This window comes from Sorghum bicolor, chromosome 2, assembly GCF_000003195.3.
Source record: "Sorghum bicolor cultivar BTx623 chromosome 2, Sorghum_bicolor_NCBIv3, whole genome shotgun sequence".
In the NCBI taxonomy this organism is placed as follows: Eukaryota; Viridiplantae; Streptophyta; class Magnoliopsida; order Poales; family Poaceae; genus Sorghum; species Sorghum bicolor.
This window is the reverse complement of record NC_012871.2, coordinates 19,857,477-19,873,673: the sequence shown is the minus strand read 5'-3', so window position 1 is coordinate 19,873,673 and position 16,197 is coordinate 19,857,477. Positions and strand designations below refer to the sequence as shown.

At 48.5% G+C, this 16,197-nt stretch overlaps 1 protein-coding gene across 1 annotated transcript; it reads left to right on the top strand.

Moving 5' to 3' along the window:
* Nucleotides 11,833-15,116, top strand: LOC8061693 (probable uridine nucleosidase 2). The gene is made up of 9 exons (XM_002461943.2): nt 11,833-12,212; nt 13,052-13,167; nt 13,269-13,328; nt 13,759-13,941; nt 14,022-14,126; nt 14,217-14,313; nt 14,418-14,525; nt 14,620-14,755; nt 14,840-15,116. Exons 1-9 carry the CDS (start codon nt 11,873-11,875, stop codon nt 14,946-14,948), a joined length of 1,254 nt encoding a protein of 417 aa, XP_002461988.1. The 5' UTR covers nt 11,833-11,872; the 3' UTR covers nt 14,949-15,116.

Below are 16,197 nucleotides of genomic sequence, written 5' to 3'. Positions count from 1 at the left end.
AAGTTTCAAAAAACAAGGAAGGTATGTATCCCCTCATAAGAGCAAAAGTAGAATTAGACTTTCACCATTGTTATCACCATCATCACTATACACCATTCATTCGCCACACATGCACATCTTGATTTGACTTATTGACTTGTTTTCTGGATCCATGGTTTGACTATGCAATAAATGTCTTGTAAGTATGTATTAGATGTCTCCCACCTATGAGCTCCAGATATTAAAGCCTTATTAGAGTAGGGTGAGAGAGAAGGCAATGTCACTATGCCTTATACCACAAATACCACATATCTTGAGAGAAGGCATATACCATCACTGCCTTGGTAAGGATCCAGAAATACCACAAAAGAGAGATTTAGAGAGTCATACAAGAAATCTCTGAATTTTATTTGGAAATCTACAAAAAACTCCAGAGCTATAGCTGATCAAGAATAAGCGACATGGCACTTGACTGGACTGTTCTATCTTTTAACCACTCAAGACAGAAGTGACGGTTACAAGTCCCATGGTGAAAGGTAAAGTAAGTAAGTTTTAAGTCTTGACAGTTTACTCTAACTCAGAGATGAGACCTCATTTAAAAGCATGTGTACCATCAATTTTTAAAGATATTGCAACAACTTATGATCCATAGCTGAGTCTATCCTTGCTCAGGGACGAGCAAGAGGTAAGCTTGGGGGAGTTTGTTGACGGTCCTTAAGTATCAAATTTAACTATCAAATAAACAAAGAAAAGGATCCAAATGAAATCAACATCGAGACTTAGGGTTTTATCTGACAGAATTCCACGAGTTTTGGTGTTTGTCTATTTCTGCAGGGGGTTATCAGGAAATAAGGAAGAAAGGCCCACACGTCGGGATTACATAGAGATATCAACGTGCCGCGCAATTATCTTACATCTAGAAGACTCCAGAAGCCACGGGAAGGAAGCGGAGACCGAACGGAGTCAGGGACAGGGCGCCCGCCCAAGTCCTTAGGGCGCCCGCCCACCTTTTTCGGCCAATCACGCTCAATCTCGCGGATTATGCTCCACCGACCTAAAGGATCAAGAATAACCGTTCAATCAATGTCGGTTTGATCCGACGGCCCAGGTTCACTTGAGGGGACTATAAAACCAGACCCCCTGGCCCCTGGAGGAGGCACCCCCTTGATCATTATTCATTATTCATAGACAGAGCAAAAGCTAGGGTTTAGAGATGAGAGCTCTCCTCTCTTCTCTAAACTAGAGTAGATCTAGATAGTAGCGAGATGGAGAGCGAAGGAGGATTAGAGGAGAGGCCGGCCTGTCGGTTCTTCCTCCGGTTGTACCTCGCCATGATCAAGCTCTAATCAAGCTTGCTCATGGGATGACTCTGGTAATCTACTTCTAATTCATTATGCAATTACTAATCATGTATGTTCTGGTTCACAACGCTTTTGAGTACTTCTAATCTATAGGACCCTATAGGCTAGAGTTGTAGTATAGGTGTAAGCGTGGTGCTTAGACCTAGATTACTTGTGGATATCCCCTGACTAGCTGGATCGTGTGGTAGGCCGCGTAGGTGACAGTTACGTTGGTCCCCTGTAGTCACCTCTCGTTAGCAGGACGGGTAGGGTTTATCGGCATATGGATAAGCATCCTTTGTGGTGTACTCTTATCACGTGGTTCGTCCCAGACATAGACATACCCCTTTAAAGTAGAGAAACCATAGTTATCCTCTCTATTCTGCTACCATCGCCCATATACTAGAATTGCTCTATTCTCTATTCCCATATTATCACTCACTGTTATCTTACCTTTAATATTGTTCTTATTCGATTCTATCATCTTTCCTATTTACACCTATCTATCTATCTTGGTTAAGTTAGAGCGTAGTTGGTTCTCCCGTTTCCCTGTGGATACGATAAAACCTTTAACCGGGTAAAAGCTTCAACGGTATCCGTGCGCTTGCTGATTATCTGTGTGCGTATAAATACCATAGTACACTCTAGTGCCATGCTGGGGATGACAACCTAGTATTCAAGTGATGTTAGCAAGTGTCAACACCGGCGTGCTGGAGGCCGGGCGCCAGGCCGGCGAGGAGCTGAAGAACAAGAGTCGGGAGGTGGCCGGTAAGAGCCGTTTCGCCCTTTTTAACTATGCAGTGTTCCTTTTCTCATGTTTGTACTAACTTCTTGCTTGGTTTTCTTTGAAAATTCGGTTATAGTGCTTAAAGTCAACACTAAGAAGCACCTCGACGAGCTGGTCAAGGATCGGGACTCCTGGAAGACCAACTATATCAAAATCTAGAAAGGAGTAGCCCCGGTGCTCGACTTGATCAGCCCCGAGCTCCCCGAGGACCAGCCCCGCGCACCGAGGCTGACCCCGGTCGAAAAGGCGCAGCAAGCGTGGGGTTGGCTTCAGCAGTTCGTCAAGGACGCCGGGGAGTTCGCCGGAGGCACGTCCTCAGCATGGTATGTGCCCACTACCCCCTGGTCGACTTGTCCCGGCTGGAAAGGGGATATCCCAAGGAGGTTGGTCCGCAGGAGGCAGATAACCTTCGTGTCGGCCTGCTCGATCTGTTGTCGACAGTGATCGGCGACATAAATCTCTGTGGGACGTCAACTCCCCCCAACCAGCCTGGATCAGATAGGTCAGCGAGGGAGTTGTCGGGGGCGTCCATTGCAGGAGATGGGCGGTCGACGCCTGCGGTCTCGACCAGCCAGACGCCGGTGGCCTCGACCCCTTCGGCGGGACAGGAGAGCCGTGCGGGTGATCAGCCCGAGCAGTAGGTCTGTAAAGTAGTCTGTAGGAGTAGACTAGAGGCCACCCGGAGGGGTGTTTATTGTAAACTTTGTGTATAAAGTTTGTAATAAAGCTTGATTTATGATGACCATGGGTTTTGAGCAATGTAAATTTGTTTGAGTGATGTATCACCGAGTCAAGTTGATGGCCCTTGAGGACCTTGTCGTGGAAAGTAATTGTGGCACTTGTCGAATGTTCTGTGTAACAAAAGGTATATAGCAAGAAAGACAAATTTAATTATTATTCATCACAAAAGATTTACAAATGAAATATACTGGAACATAGGGGTAGAAACGGCGCAGTTTGTTTATGTGCCAGGAGTTGGGCAAGCGTGTTCCGTCTAGGTACGCCAGTCTGTAAGATGTAGGGCGTGTAACTTCGGCGACCACAAAGGGTCCTTCCCAAGGTGTAGATAACTTATGCATTCCTTCCTGGCTTGTTTTCCATTTGAGTACCAAATCATCGACCACGAAGGAGCGGTCTTTGACGTTCCTGTTGTGGTATCGCCTAATAGCTTCGAGATACTTCGCTGTTTGAAGGCACGAAGTTAGGCGCTTTTCTTCTGTGCAGTTGATTTCGAGCTCTCTAGCGAGGTCGGCTGAAGACTGGTCAAAATGTTCGACTATTGGAGATCCAAAGACCACATCCGAAGGGAGCACCGCCTCGGCACCGTAAACCATGAAGTAGGGCGACACACCCGTGTTGCGACTAGGCTGTGTTCGGAGACCCCAGACCACAACCGGTAATTCTTTCATCCATCGTCCTGGTGCCCTATCATTTTTCGTATACAGCCTTTTCTTTAGAGCATCGATGATCATTCTATTCACTCGCTCGACTTGACCGTTGGCCCGCGGATGGGCTACCGACACGTACTTTATGACTATGCCTCTGTCATCGCAGAAGTCTTAGAATGTAGTGCCGGTGAACTGAATGCCCAGGTAAGTGATTATGCTGTTGGGAACCCCAAATCTATGTATGATTTGGTTGAGGAACTCCACAGCCTTCTCGGAAGTTGCTTTGACCACTGGCATGTACTCGATCCACTTCGAGAATTTGTCGATTAGCATGAACACGAATTTGAAGTTGCCGGGAGCGGGTTTGAATGGCCTGATCATGTCAAGACCCCAACAGGCGAAAGGCCAGGACGACGGAATCGTCTGGATCTCGTGAGCAGGTACGTGGGTCCGCTTGGCAAAGAACTGGCATCCTTCACAATGTCGGACAAGTTTCTCAGCGTCAGCGACTGCGGTTGGCCAATAAAAACCTGCTCGGAAAGCCTTCCCGACCAGTGTTCTAGAAGCGGCGTGGTTACCACAGGACCCAGCATGTATGTCATCCAGAAGCTTGACGCCATCATCTTGGGATATGCATTTCAGCAAGACTTCTGAACTTGCGTTCTTAAGCATAAGTTTGCCATCGACCAGTATGTAATTTCTAGATCGCCGGATAAGGCGCTCGTTCTCCGTTTTATCTTGAAACCCTAAACCGTCCGAGAGATACTTGATGAAAGGAGTGCGCCAGTCGTGGCTGCTGGTTGTCGGAGTGGTATCGTCGATGAGCAATGCTTCGTTGGGTGGCTTGTCGACCAGGTCTGTGCTGATGCTTGGCGTGTGAATGTCCTGGACGAAAACGCCTTGCGGAATCTGGGCCCGTGATGATCCTATCTTTGACAATGCATCTGCTGCTTGATTCCTATCCCAGACTACGTGGATGTATTCTATGCTATAAAAATTGGATTCCCACTTCTGGATTTCTTTGCAGTAGAGGTCCATCTTCTCATGAGTCGTGTCCCACTCCTTGTTTAGCTGATTGATGACTAGAGCAGAATCACCGTGGACATAAAGGCGTTTGACTCCCATTTCGACAGCCAGTCGGATGCCATGCAAACATGCTTCGTATTCGGCGACATTGTTGGATGCTGGAAAGAGGATCCTAAGGACGTAACGGAGTTTGTCCTTGTTTGGTGAGACAAAAAGTATTCCGGCACCAGCTCCATTGATATTCAAGGATCCGTCGAAGAACATTGACCAGTGTCAGAGACATCTGGGGAGGAGGGTTCGTTTAGATCCGTCCATTCTGCAATGAAGTCAACCAGGGCCTGAGATTTGACGGTAGTGTGGCTCTGAAAATCTAAGGAAAATGGGCATAACTCCATTCACTTCACAATTCTTCCATTGGCATCTTTGTTGCACAGAATGTCCCCCAATAGAAAACTGGTAGTAACTAGCACCCGATGTCCGTCGAAGTAGTGCTTCAGCTTTCTTGAGGTGATTAAGATGGCGTAGATTAGCTTTTGTATCTAAGGGTACCTGGTCTTAGATTCGTTTAGGACTTCGCTTATGAAGTATACGGGCCTCTAGACTTTGTAGACGTGGCCTGGTTTCGTCTCGCTCGACGACGAGCACCGTGGAGACGACCCAATCAGTTGCTGCTATATAAAGGAGCAGTTCCTCGTTAGGTTGACGTGCGGTGAGAACGGGTGGTGAGGTGAGGAAAGCCTTGAGCTGGGTGAACGCCGTGTTGGCCTCTTCTATCCAGGAGAATTTTTCTGACGCCTTTAGCAGTTTGAAAAAGGGGAGGCCTTTTTCCCAGTCTAGAGATGAACCGGCTGAGAGCGGCCATGCATCCGGTGAGCTTTTGAATGTCTTTGACGTTTTTGGGTGGTAGCATATAGAGCACTGCTTTAACTTTTGAAGGGTTCGGCCGTATGTCGACGCGGCTGACGACGTTGCCGAGTAGTAAACCGGAGGGGACCCCAAAGATGCATTTTTTGGGGTTAAGCTTCCATTTGTACTTATTCAGCGCTTTAAAAGTCCGATCTAAGTTGTCGATCAGGGTGCCTGCGTCCCTAGTTTTGATGACAACGTCGTCGACGTAAGCCTCGACGAGGTCATCACGTATCTCGTCGTGGAGGCATTGCTGAATGGCACGTTGATAAGTGGCTCTAGCATTTTTGAGTCCAAAGGACATGGTGGTGTAGCAATATGCACTGAAAGGAGTGATAAAGGAGGTTTTGATCTGGTCGTCTTCCTTTAGCGAGATCTGGTGATAACCAGAGTAACAGTCTAGAAAAGAAAAGAGTTCACATCCGGCCGTTGAGTCGACCACCTCGTCGATACGAGGGAGAACGAAAGGATCTTTAGGACAGCGTTTATTGAGATCAGTGTAATCAACGCACATTCTCCATTCATTATTCTTTTTTCTTACAAGGACTGGATTGGTAAGCCAATCTGGATGATACACCTCTTTAATGAATCCGGCTGCTAGTAGCCGTGTTATTTCTGTCCTAGTAGCCTCCTTTTTGTCACGAGCGAACCGTCGTAGTTTCTGCTTGATAGGTCTTGCGGTCTTTGAGACGTTTAAGGAGTGCTCGATCAGGTTTCGTGGGACGCCGGGCATGTCTGCGGGTTTCCATGCGAAAATACTTACGTTGTCCCTTAGAAACCTGACGAGCGCGTCTTCCTATCTGGGGTCTAGGTTGGCCCCGATGAGAGCTGTCTTCTCAGGGCTGCCGTCGACCAGTTGTACTTCCTTGTGCTCTTTGGACTTAGAGTTTTTCCTGGGAGTCTTGAAGCTGGTTGGAGGGAATTTATGTGGCTTGAGCTGCAGTTTCTGCCATCCGAATCGAGAGATCGATTGCCTCAGTGATCTTGAAGCTTTCTTCCTCACAAGTGTATGCGGTGTAGACGTTACCTCTGACGGTTAAGACGCCCTTCTCGGTTGGCATCTTGAGGACCAGGTATGAGTAGTGCGGGACTGCCATGAACTTGGTCAGCGAGGGGTGGCCTAGAATTGCGTGATAGTTACCGTCGAAGTCGGCGACTACAAAGTTGACGAACTCTGTGCGGAAGTGGTCTAGCGTTCCAAACTGGACGGGCAGCGTTATCTGCCCGAGGGGTACTGAACTTTGACCTGGTAGGACACCCCAAAACTGAGCATCATACGGCTTCAGTTGCGCCGGGGTTAGCTTGAGAGCAGGTAAGCTGTTGCGGAAAAGGATGTCAATAGAACTACCCCCGTCAACGAGCACGCGCTCGAACCGGACGTTGTTGACGCACGGGTCTAGGATCAGAGGGAAACACCCTGGTTCTAGGATGGCAGCCCACTGGTCTTGCCTGTTGAAAGAGATCTCTCTATGTTACCAGGGAGGAATTTCGGATTAGCAATCAGGCCATCGGTGCTGTCCACGTTGAGCTTTCTTTCTCATTTGGATTCGATGAAAACTTTGCCTCCAAAGATGGAATGTACCACGTTGGTGGGACTGACATATTGATGCCGTGGGTCCCTATCCTGGTCGTCGTCTTCGTCTTCGTGTCTATCCTGTTTCCCGTTTTTCTTGACAGAGTCTCCCTGAGCGGCCCGCTGAGTGTAGATGCTTTTGAGGACACGACAGTCTTCCATCGTGTGGTTGGACTTGGGATGAAGTTGGCACGGTCCTTTTAGTGTCTTGTTGTAGTCTTCCTGGTAATCTCGCCGTCCATTAGGGCGCTTGACTGTGTTCACCTCGTGATCGTTGTCACGATGTCGCTTGCCTCTGAAATCGTCGTGGTTGTCGCGACGGCTGTCCCACCCTTCTCGGTGGTCGCGGTTGTCACCGCGGCGAGGGTTCCGGTTGTCGAAGCGTCCACGACTGTCGTCTCGTCGGGGAGGCTGGTCGGCGCCTCTCGCATCTTCTCGGATGAGTTTTTCTGCGTCATCGGCATCGGCGTAGTTTTTGGCTGTGGTGAGGAGCTCGGTGACCGTGGTCGGCCTTTTGCGCAGTAGGTTGTTTCTCAATGCTTCATGGAAGCGTAGGTCCTTGATGAAGGCCGATATAGCCTCATCGTGAGAAATCTTCGGTATCTTGATGCGCATATCCGAGAAACGTCGAATGTAATCGCGCAAGGGCTCATTCTTCCTGTCCCTTATCCTCTCGAGATCATATTTGTTTCCAGGCTGCTCGCAGGTAGTAATGAAATTGTCAATGAACGCTTGGCGCAGTTCCTCCCAAGAATCAAAGGAGTCCTCGGGTAGGCCGAGGAGCCATTGATGGCCACCTTGGTCGAGGACAACTGGGAAGTAATTTGCCATGACGTGCTCGTCTCCCGCTGCTGACCGGACTGCGATCTCGTAAAGAGTGATCCAATTTTCAGGGTTTTCCTTGCCGTCATATTTTTTAAGCTTCTCGAGCTTAAAGTTGCGGGGCCATACGACTTGGCGAAGGTGTGAAGAGAACTGTCTTAGGCCAGGGGGCCATATGCTGCATCGTACTCAATGCATCGCACATTTTCGTATACCGCTCTTTCTGTAGCGCGTCTGTTGATGCGGTCGCGGGCATCCTTAGGAGGGATGTTGTAGCGTAGATCCCTGTACTGGTTTACTTCCTGACCACGCCCGCGCCTCTGCTCGCGGTAACTGCCCGTGTCCTGACCCTGGTTGTCGCGTCCAGCGTCCTTCCTGCGACCGTTGGGGGAGCGGCTATGATGGCGCCCGCTGGGTCGTGGTGAAGTCCGACTGCGATGAGTCTGGTCGGAGGAAACCTCCGCGTAGGAGACGGCTTGGACCCTTTTGAGCAAAGTGGCTGTCTACCCCATCGCGGCGATCAGATGCGCTCGTATACTGGATCGGATGCCCTGGTACTCTGGGGTATCGGGGAGTCGGTCCACGTTTGCCATGGCAACAGCCACGTTGGCGCTTGGCGTCTTGTTGACTGGCTGATTCCCGACCATGTGGAAGGCATCGCTGAGGTTGTGTGGCGCAAGTTGTCATTCCTCATCCGCTCGCCGCTGAGCACAGTCGGCGTTGCGCTACTCGCGGAGTTGTTTTTGCTCGTCGGTTTCACCATCGACAACTGGTTCGTCGTTGCTGACGTTGAAGATCAGATCTCCTCGCCGGGGTGGAAAGACTGGAAAACGAGAAAAACCCGGGGGGTATGGTGGTAGATCCAGGTCGTAGTCTTCGTCCTCGGGGTGTAAAACCTCGGTAGGGACAGATCCTGTGCAGGAGTTCGTATTGGTAGCCTTATTGTGTGGCAGGACTCGGATGGATACCATGTTGACGTAATGACGAGCTGCTCGGCTGATCTGGCCCAGCGACAAGCCCGCCTTGCTGAATAGAGATCGGGTATGCCGCGAATACTGGTCGGCCGCGTTGTTCAGACCATAAAGGCAGTTCTGGTCTGGGGAGGCTGTCTTGAGCTTGACAGATCATCCCGTGGGGTCGACGTTATTGCCAGGGACGTCTCCAGTTGTTCGTGCGTGGTGACACGAGTTGGTCGACGGGAGTCGAAAAAATTTGTTGATGCCGCATGATCGGGTTTGCGCGAGATCGAATCCACCAGGTTCGAGGGCTTGAAGAAGGTCCGAGTTGTCGACTCGCTTTTGCCTTGTAGCGAGGGAGTGGAGGTCGAGTCCTCGGAGTTGGCGTGATGGAAGTCGACGCCTCTGCCGCCCGGATCTGGGTTTCTTCCGAGGTCGTGGTCGTGAGGCCGTCGCCACGAGTAGTCCAAGTGATCTGGCCGACGGTGAACGTGAGGCCTTCAGCCACGGCCGCGGAAACTGGAACGATGACCATCTTGTTCGTCGAGAGAACTGTACGCACACCCCCTACCTGGCGCGCCACTGTCGACGAAAGCTGGTCAGCAGTCTACCTTGGGGTATGCCCAGGGTAGTAGTTTATCGGTAGACGGTGCGCAAGCTACGAACTTGATGGTGACGCAAGACACGGACAAGGTTTTTATCTAGGTTCGGCCGCCGTGTGGGCGTAATACCTACGTCCTGCGTCTGATTGTATTGTTGTGGATTGTGTTGAGTTGGAATTAATTTTCTAGGGGGGTCTCTTGCCTCTCCTTATATAGTCCAGAGGGCAGGGTTACAGATCTGGAAACTAATCCTAGTCGGTTACAATTGCCATAGATAGTACGATATCAATTCCTATTCTAACCGACTAGAATCCTGCTTGATCTCCACATCTTGTTTCCTTGCGTGAAACTCCAAACAGTCGGATCAAGCCTCGAACTCGTCTCGTAATGAGCCAAGCCTTCTGGCCCAAGTCTAGCCGTAAGGGTATAGGGGTTTATACCCGTGCCGGAGGAGAGCAGACGCCTGGAGGACAAGGGGGCCTTGCGCCGCTTGGAGGACGAGGGGGCCGCTTGCCACGCCGGAGGAGAGTGACGAGGGCACCGGGGGCCATGCTGCCGCCCAGCTCCAAGCCCTACGCACCGGAGGGAGGAAGGGCACGTGCGCCGTCGGCTTGCCTGTCGTTATTACTACGCTCTTCAGCCACTACTTCTTCGCCCGCTGTTGACTGCTACTACTACTCCGCCACTAGTAGTCGAGGAGGAGAGAGAGAGGAGGAGGAGGAAGAGCGATCGGAGAGAGGGAGGGGCAGTGGTCAGGCTCGTGCGGGAGAGGGAGGAGTTGCACTCATGAGGAGAAAGATGTGTCTCTTGGTCGGTCTCAGAACGAGAAGTGGTGAATGAGAAACCCTAAGTTGTTGTATTTATATTTGAAGATGTTTATTGGGTCTCTCCTGGCCTGTTGGACCTCGGCCTTTCTGGAGGCGGGCATCATAGTGTCCCCGCCTCTAGAAATGGTTTTATGTAGGTGGTCATCTTTAGGCAACCGCCTTCGAAAATATATTATTTTTTGGAGGCAATTGACTTAAGAAGACTTCCTCGGTAAATTAAAAAAGCCCATCCCCGTTAATCATAGGCATTAATCGAGACGGTTGGACTTCATTACCGCCTTTGTTAATAAAAAATACCGTTTTGTAAAATGATTTGTGTAGTAATGGTTGATGCGGAAGAACATGCATGATTATTGTCGCTGGCATCATGCGCCCGATATCGATGCATGGATCACACTGAACTAGAAAAGGCGGCAGCAGCGGATGGCAACGACCACGTTCCCATGTGGCAACTTGCATTGCCGTCTCAAGCAGGTCTCACGACTCACGGTTGGCAAAATGGCAAACCCAATGTAGGTACATGCTCGTCTCTTGATTTGTCCGCTTGGCGTTGGGATCAACCATTACCTAGCCACAAACTTAATTATCCTGCCCATCCACTTTTAATTTGGGAGCGCCGTATAGCCTAATAAGATAAGAGTCCATTGGCCTTGTTTAGATCCAAAAATATTTTGGATTTTGACACTATAGCACTTTCGTTTTTATTTGACAAACATTATCCAATCATAGAGTAAGGCCTTGTTTAGATACACCCAAAAATCCAAAACTTTACAAGATTCTCCGTCACATCGAATCTTACGGCATATGCATGAAGTATTAAATATAAATAAAAAGAATAACTAATTGCACAGTTTACTTGTAAATCACGAGACGAACCTTTTAAGCCTAGTTACTTCATAATTGGACAATGTTTGTCAAATAAAAACGAAAATGCTACAGTGTCAAAATCCAAAAACTTTTTGCATCTAAACAAGAACTAGACTTAAAAGATTCGTATCGTGTGCAATTAGTTATCTTTTTTATCCATATTTAATGTTCCATGCAAGTGCCACAAAATTCGATGTGATGGAAAATCTTGTAAAGTTTTGGGGTTTTTTTTTGTTGTATCTAAACAAGGCCATGTCGGCGCTGGCTAATTGTAACTGCTTACATCATGCTCAGTAAACAGTAGTTGTACGTAAACTGATGATGCAATATCAATATCCATGGCCGGTGAAGCTGAAGTTTAAACATCGAGAGGGCGTGCATTTAATTTTTCTTACTTTACACGTCGGTCGTCAGGAAAGCGGACACACCTGCCGCTGACGTACGTGGTATTTCAGTCGTCGGCGACGGTGATAATCGTCCGCCGCGCATTGCAAGGAAAAAAAAAAGGATCGGAGATGATGGGAGGCAGAGAGCGAAAGCGGTGCATCATTTCTCACGCACGCGTTGGCGTTGGGTTGGTGCTGAGTAGCACCCGTGCACGTCACCCTCACCCTCACCCTCACGCGTCCCGACCTCCGATCCGCCGTGCCGTCCGTCGGTTTCTGATCGGACGGCTAGCCGACGCCATGAGCCAGCAGTGCACGACGGCCAGTAGTTCATTCGGTCGCCATCACAATCACATGCGTTTGCTTCTTCATTCACCAACCAACACACGACGAGAGAGTATATAGCACAATTCATGTGCCTGGGCAGTTGGCCTTGCTTACTTGTCGATCGAGTGAGACTACTGCAGCCGCCGCCGCCGCCACCTCCTCTCCGATCCGTTTCCTCCTCCTCCCTCGAAATCGATTCGATCGATCAATCAATCAATCATTGTCGTCTGCACCATCTCCAATCCCCTACCTTGCTAGATAGTCTAGTCAGGCCGCCTGCTGCCTGCCTCAAACGGATCGACGGGACTGGAGGGAGGAAGAAGACGACGATCGGAGTCTTGGAGATGGAGGGCGGCAACGGGCAGATCGACCGCAGCGACGAGCGGGAGGAGATGAAGCTCATCATCGACACAGATCCCGGCATCGGTGCGCAAAACTCTCCTCTCTTTCCCTCGCTATAAATTACTCATTCAGATTCAGATTATGCTACTAGGTCGATCGATGCTAGTTGCCATGCCTTGCTTCATTCCTTGGTGAACTTTGACACCTCTGCTCTCTCTCTCTCTCTCTCTCTCTCTCTCTCTCTCTATATATATATATATATATATATATATATATATATATATATATATATATATATATATATATATATATATATATATATATATCCCTGGTTGATTTACTTGCTGACCCCTGGACTTGGACCAGTTCTGATTCGTGGGAATTCTCACCGCTTCTGTCTGCTCCCACTGGGGAATTGCTAACTGAACATTTGAGATGTGTTGCAAAATTCCTTCACCTTTTCTTCCCACTAAATTGCTTATCTGGTAGTTTAGGATCATATTTTTATGCCTGTGCATTGCATCATATACTTTCTGCATCAGAGTCCACGAATATCCGCTCATAGTCTACGAATATCCGTACAGCAGAGGGGCCAAAGATGTCACTCTTTCGGATTCTGTATTTTGAAAAGATGCCTCTCTTTCTTAAAGAGGTCTCCAAGTATACTTTAAACTTTAGCGAAATCGTCATGGAGAATTTGCAGACCTGGACAGTGGACACTGACAAGTGACCACCATTATATATTCGTCCATCTAGATTAACCTGCAAACATCTAAACTTTTGTGATGACATCATGGAGAATTTGCGTGCCTGGACACTGACCAGTGACCAGCATCACATATTCACCTTAGATTAACCTCCGAACATTTAAACTTTTGTGATGTCATCATGGAGAATTTGCAATATTCATCCTCTGATTCCAGATGACAGCGTGGCGATCATGATGGCTTTCCAGTTGCCGGGAGTGCAAGTCCTAGGGCTCACCACCATTTTCGGCAACTGCACCACGGAGCACGCCACACGCAACGCCTTGATCCTGGCGAGTAGTATTAGATGTATTCATGACAAATGCTCCTTTTCCACTTCGTTTCTTCAGCTTTACTTACACTTGCAATTCTACTTCATCTGCAATGCTAACAGTGCGAGAAGGCAGGCCATCCTGAGGTTCCAGTAGCAGAGGGCAGCCATGAGCCTCTCAAGGTATTGGTCACACTACCTAGTTTGCAATTTGCTGCTACATGTCTTAGGAACGGTTGTTGGACCAGAGAAAATTTCGTGTAGCTTTAGGTGGCACATTAGTAGTTCTAATATGTTTTTTCCCGACAGCTAGTTCACAGGCATAATGAAAGAATCAATGTAACTAAACAATCTACAATATTAAAATGTGTTCAGTAGAGTCTCCATTTCAATCATTATTTTTCCCACTAAAAGAAGTGATAGTTCAACCAGGAAGTCAACCAGGTCAAGTTTCAAAATTTCGTATATCACACGAAACGGCATTGCCTGCTGTCTATATCGTTTGATGCCAAGTCCATTGAAAGTGACTTTATGCATCCTGCTGAGTTGGGTAATTAATTCAGCTATGTGTCATTGAAATATTGAATGTTTCAAATTTTTGTGTTGTGAATAGGGAGGAAAGCCGCATGTTGCCGACTTTGTTCATGGATCTGATGGCCTCGGGAACATAGTTCTTCCTGATCCCACTATCAAGAAAGTTGAGGAAAGCGCTGCTGACTTCTTGGTTGATAAGGTCTCGCAATTTCCTGGAGAGGTCTCTGTGCTTGCCTTGGGTCCTCTGACAAACATAGCATTGGTATGTTCTTTCCGTAGAATTTTGGGAGCGATAGTATATGATTGATTGCTGAGGTAAAGATATGCTATAATGTTTCTCAGGCCATCAAGAAGGATCCCTCCTTTGTGAAAAATGTTAAGAAGATTGTTGTGCTGGGTGGAGCATTCTTTGCAGCTGGAAATGCCACCCCTTCTGCTGAAGCAAATGTAATGCCAATCATGTGAGCCGGTGTGCTACCAGAAGTCTGAACCGTGATTTGTCGGGCCTAATGTAATGTCTTAATTTACCCTTTGCAGATCCACAGCGACCCGGAGGCAGCCGATATAGTTTTCACTTCTGGGGCAGACATCTATGTCGTTGGCCTCAACATCACAACGCAAGTTAGCTTCACAGGTACTTGATCTTCCCTGAAATCCTGAAGAAATATGAATATGGTCATCCTTTCTCATTTCAGTTACCATGTGTATGTGAGGTACTGAACCTGCTGATACTTGCAGATAAGGATCTCCTGGAGCTAAGAAACTCAAAAGGGAAGCACGCGCAATTCCTATGTGATGTATGCAAGTTCTACTTGGACTGGCACATCAAGTCTTATGGTGCTCCTGGTACGCTGCAACAATACATAGCTTTGTGTTATATACATACACTGCCATCTTCAGAGTCATGACACTTTGAGCTCATGTTTCTGGTTTCGGTCAGTGATTTTCCTACATGATCCGGTGAGCTTTGCCGCGCTGGTTTGTCCGGAGATGTTCACGTTCAAGAAGGGTGTGGTGAGGGTGGAGACACAGGGCATCTGCGTCGGGCATACTTCCATGGACATGTTGCTGAAGAAGTAAGCGGTTGTTGCATTTTTTTCTTGCACCTTAGAGATTGTAACTCATCGTCAATTGTTGCTGCATCACGTTGGTTGGTGCAGGTGGAATTCAGAGAACCCATGGACTGGCTACTCGCCGATTTCGGTCGCATGGACGGTCGATGTGCCCAAAGTGGTCGCATTTGTGAAGGAGCTCGTCATCAAACAGTGAACGGAATTAACTAACATGTTATGAGCACTGCGTTCTCGCACACCAGATGTGCACCAAATTTGAGATGTAGATATTTATTCACATTTGACGCACTGCAAACACTATTATGTCAATCATTGGTTCCTTTGGAGGACTTCAAATCAATTTGAGATTTTTTAAATTGCAGCATATGTGTCTTAATTTGGCTATTAAACTGGTATGGTGTTTTTTTTTCATTGCATATACTCCATAGACACATGAGTAATAATTTCATCAGAAACAATATGCACCGTACGCGCAGCGATGGAAGGTGAACGATGGGTGCGAGACATTTCTGGTTCCAGGACATAGCAGATCAGGTGGACGACGGGCTGCGTGCGGTGACCCTCACGCCAGGCGTCGCCGACAAGTTCACATGGAAATGGACCTCTGATGGGCAGTACTCCAGCTCTTCTGCATACCGCGCCTTCTTTGTGGGCTCGACCACACTTCTGGGTGCCAAGGAGCTGTGGCAGACCAAGGCGTCGCCCAAGGTCAAGTTCTTCTGGCTGGCTCTTCATGGACGGCTTTGGACAGCAGCTAGAAGGGCACGCCATGGACTACAGCAGACGGCGGTATGTTCACTCTGTGGACAGCAGGACGAGACTTCCGACCACCTTCTCCTCGCTTGCGTCTACAGTAGGGAGGTATGATTCCGCCTACTGAGCATCGCGAACCTTCAGCAACATGCCCCGGGTACGGAAGGCACACTCGCGGATTGGTGGCTGGAAACAAGGAGTGTCATTCATGCCGATGTGCGCAAGCCGTTTGACTCCATTGTTCTTTTGGTCACCTGGGAGATCTAGAAGGAGCGCAACCGGCGGACGTTCGACGGCGCCTACCGTTCCTGCTCCTTGCTTCTAAAGCGCGCATCCAGGAAGAGATGGAATCGTGGGTGGCAGCAGGATACCGGCTCCTCTCGCCGCTCGTTCACCTAATCTCCTAGAGTGTCCCCCTCCCCCTCTCTCTTTGAGCGGAATAGTTCTTTTCCTTAGTATACCGGTTAAGCTCCACCGTTAAAGCCGGTGCTCTGTGTTAGTGTGTTTGGCCGTCAGCTCATGGCATCTCACCATGGTTCTTTACGTGCTTGTACTCAGACTCCCCTTTTCCCTTAAAGCAACACGTGCCAATGCACGCTTTCGAAAAAAATGCTTCACTGCTTCGTAGAGTGTTGACATCATTCACGTGTACACAGCCTGTTCCAATGCAAACTGGTAACAATAGTAACCCT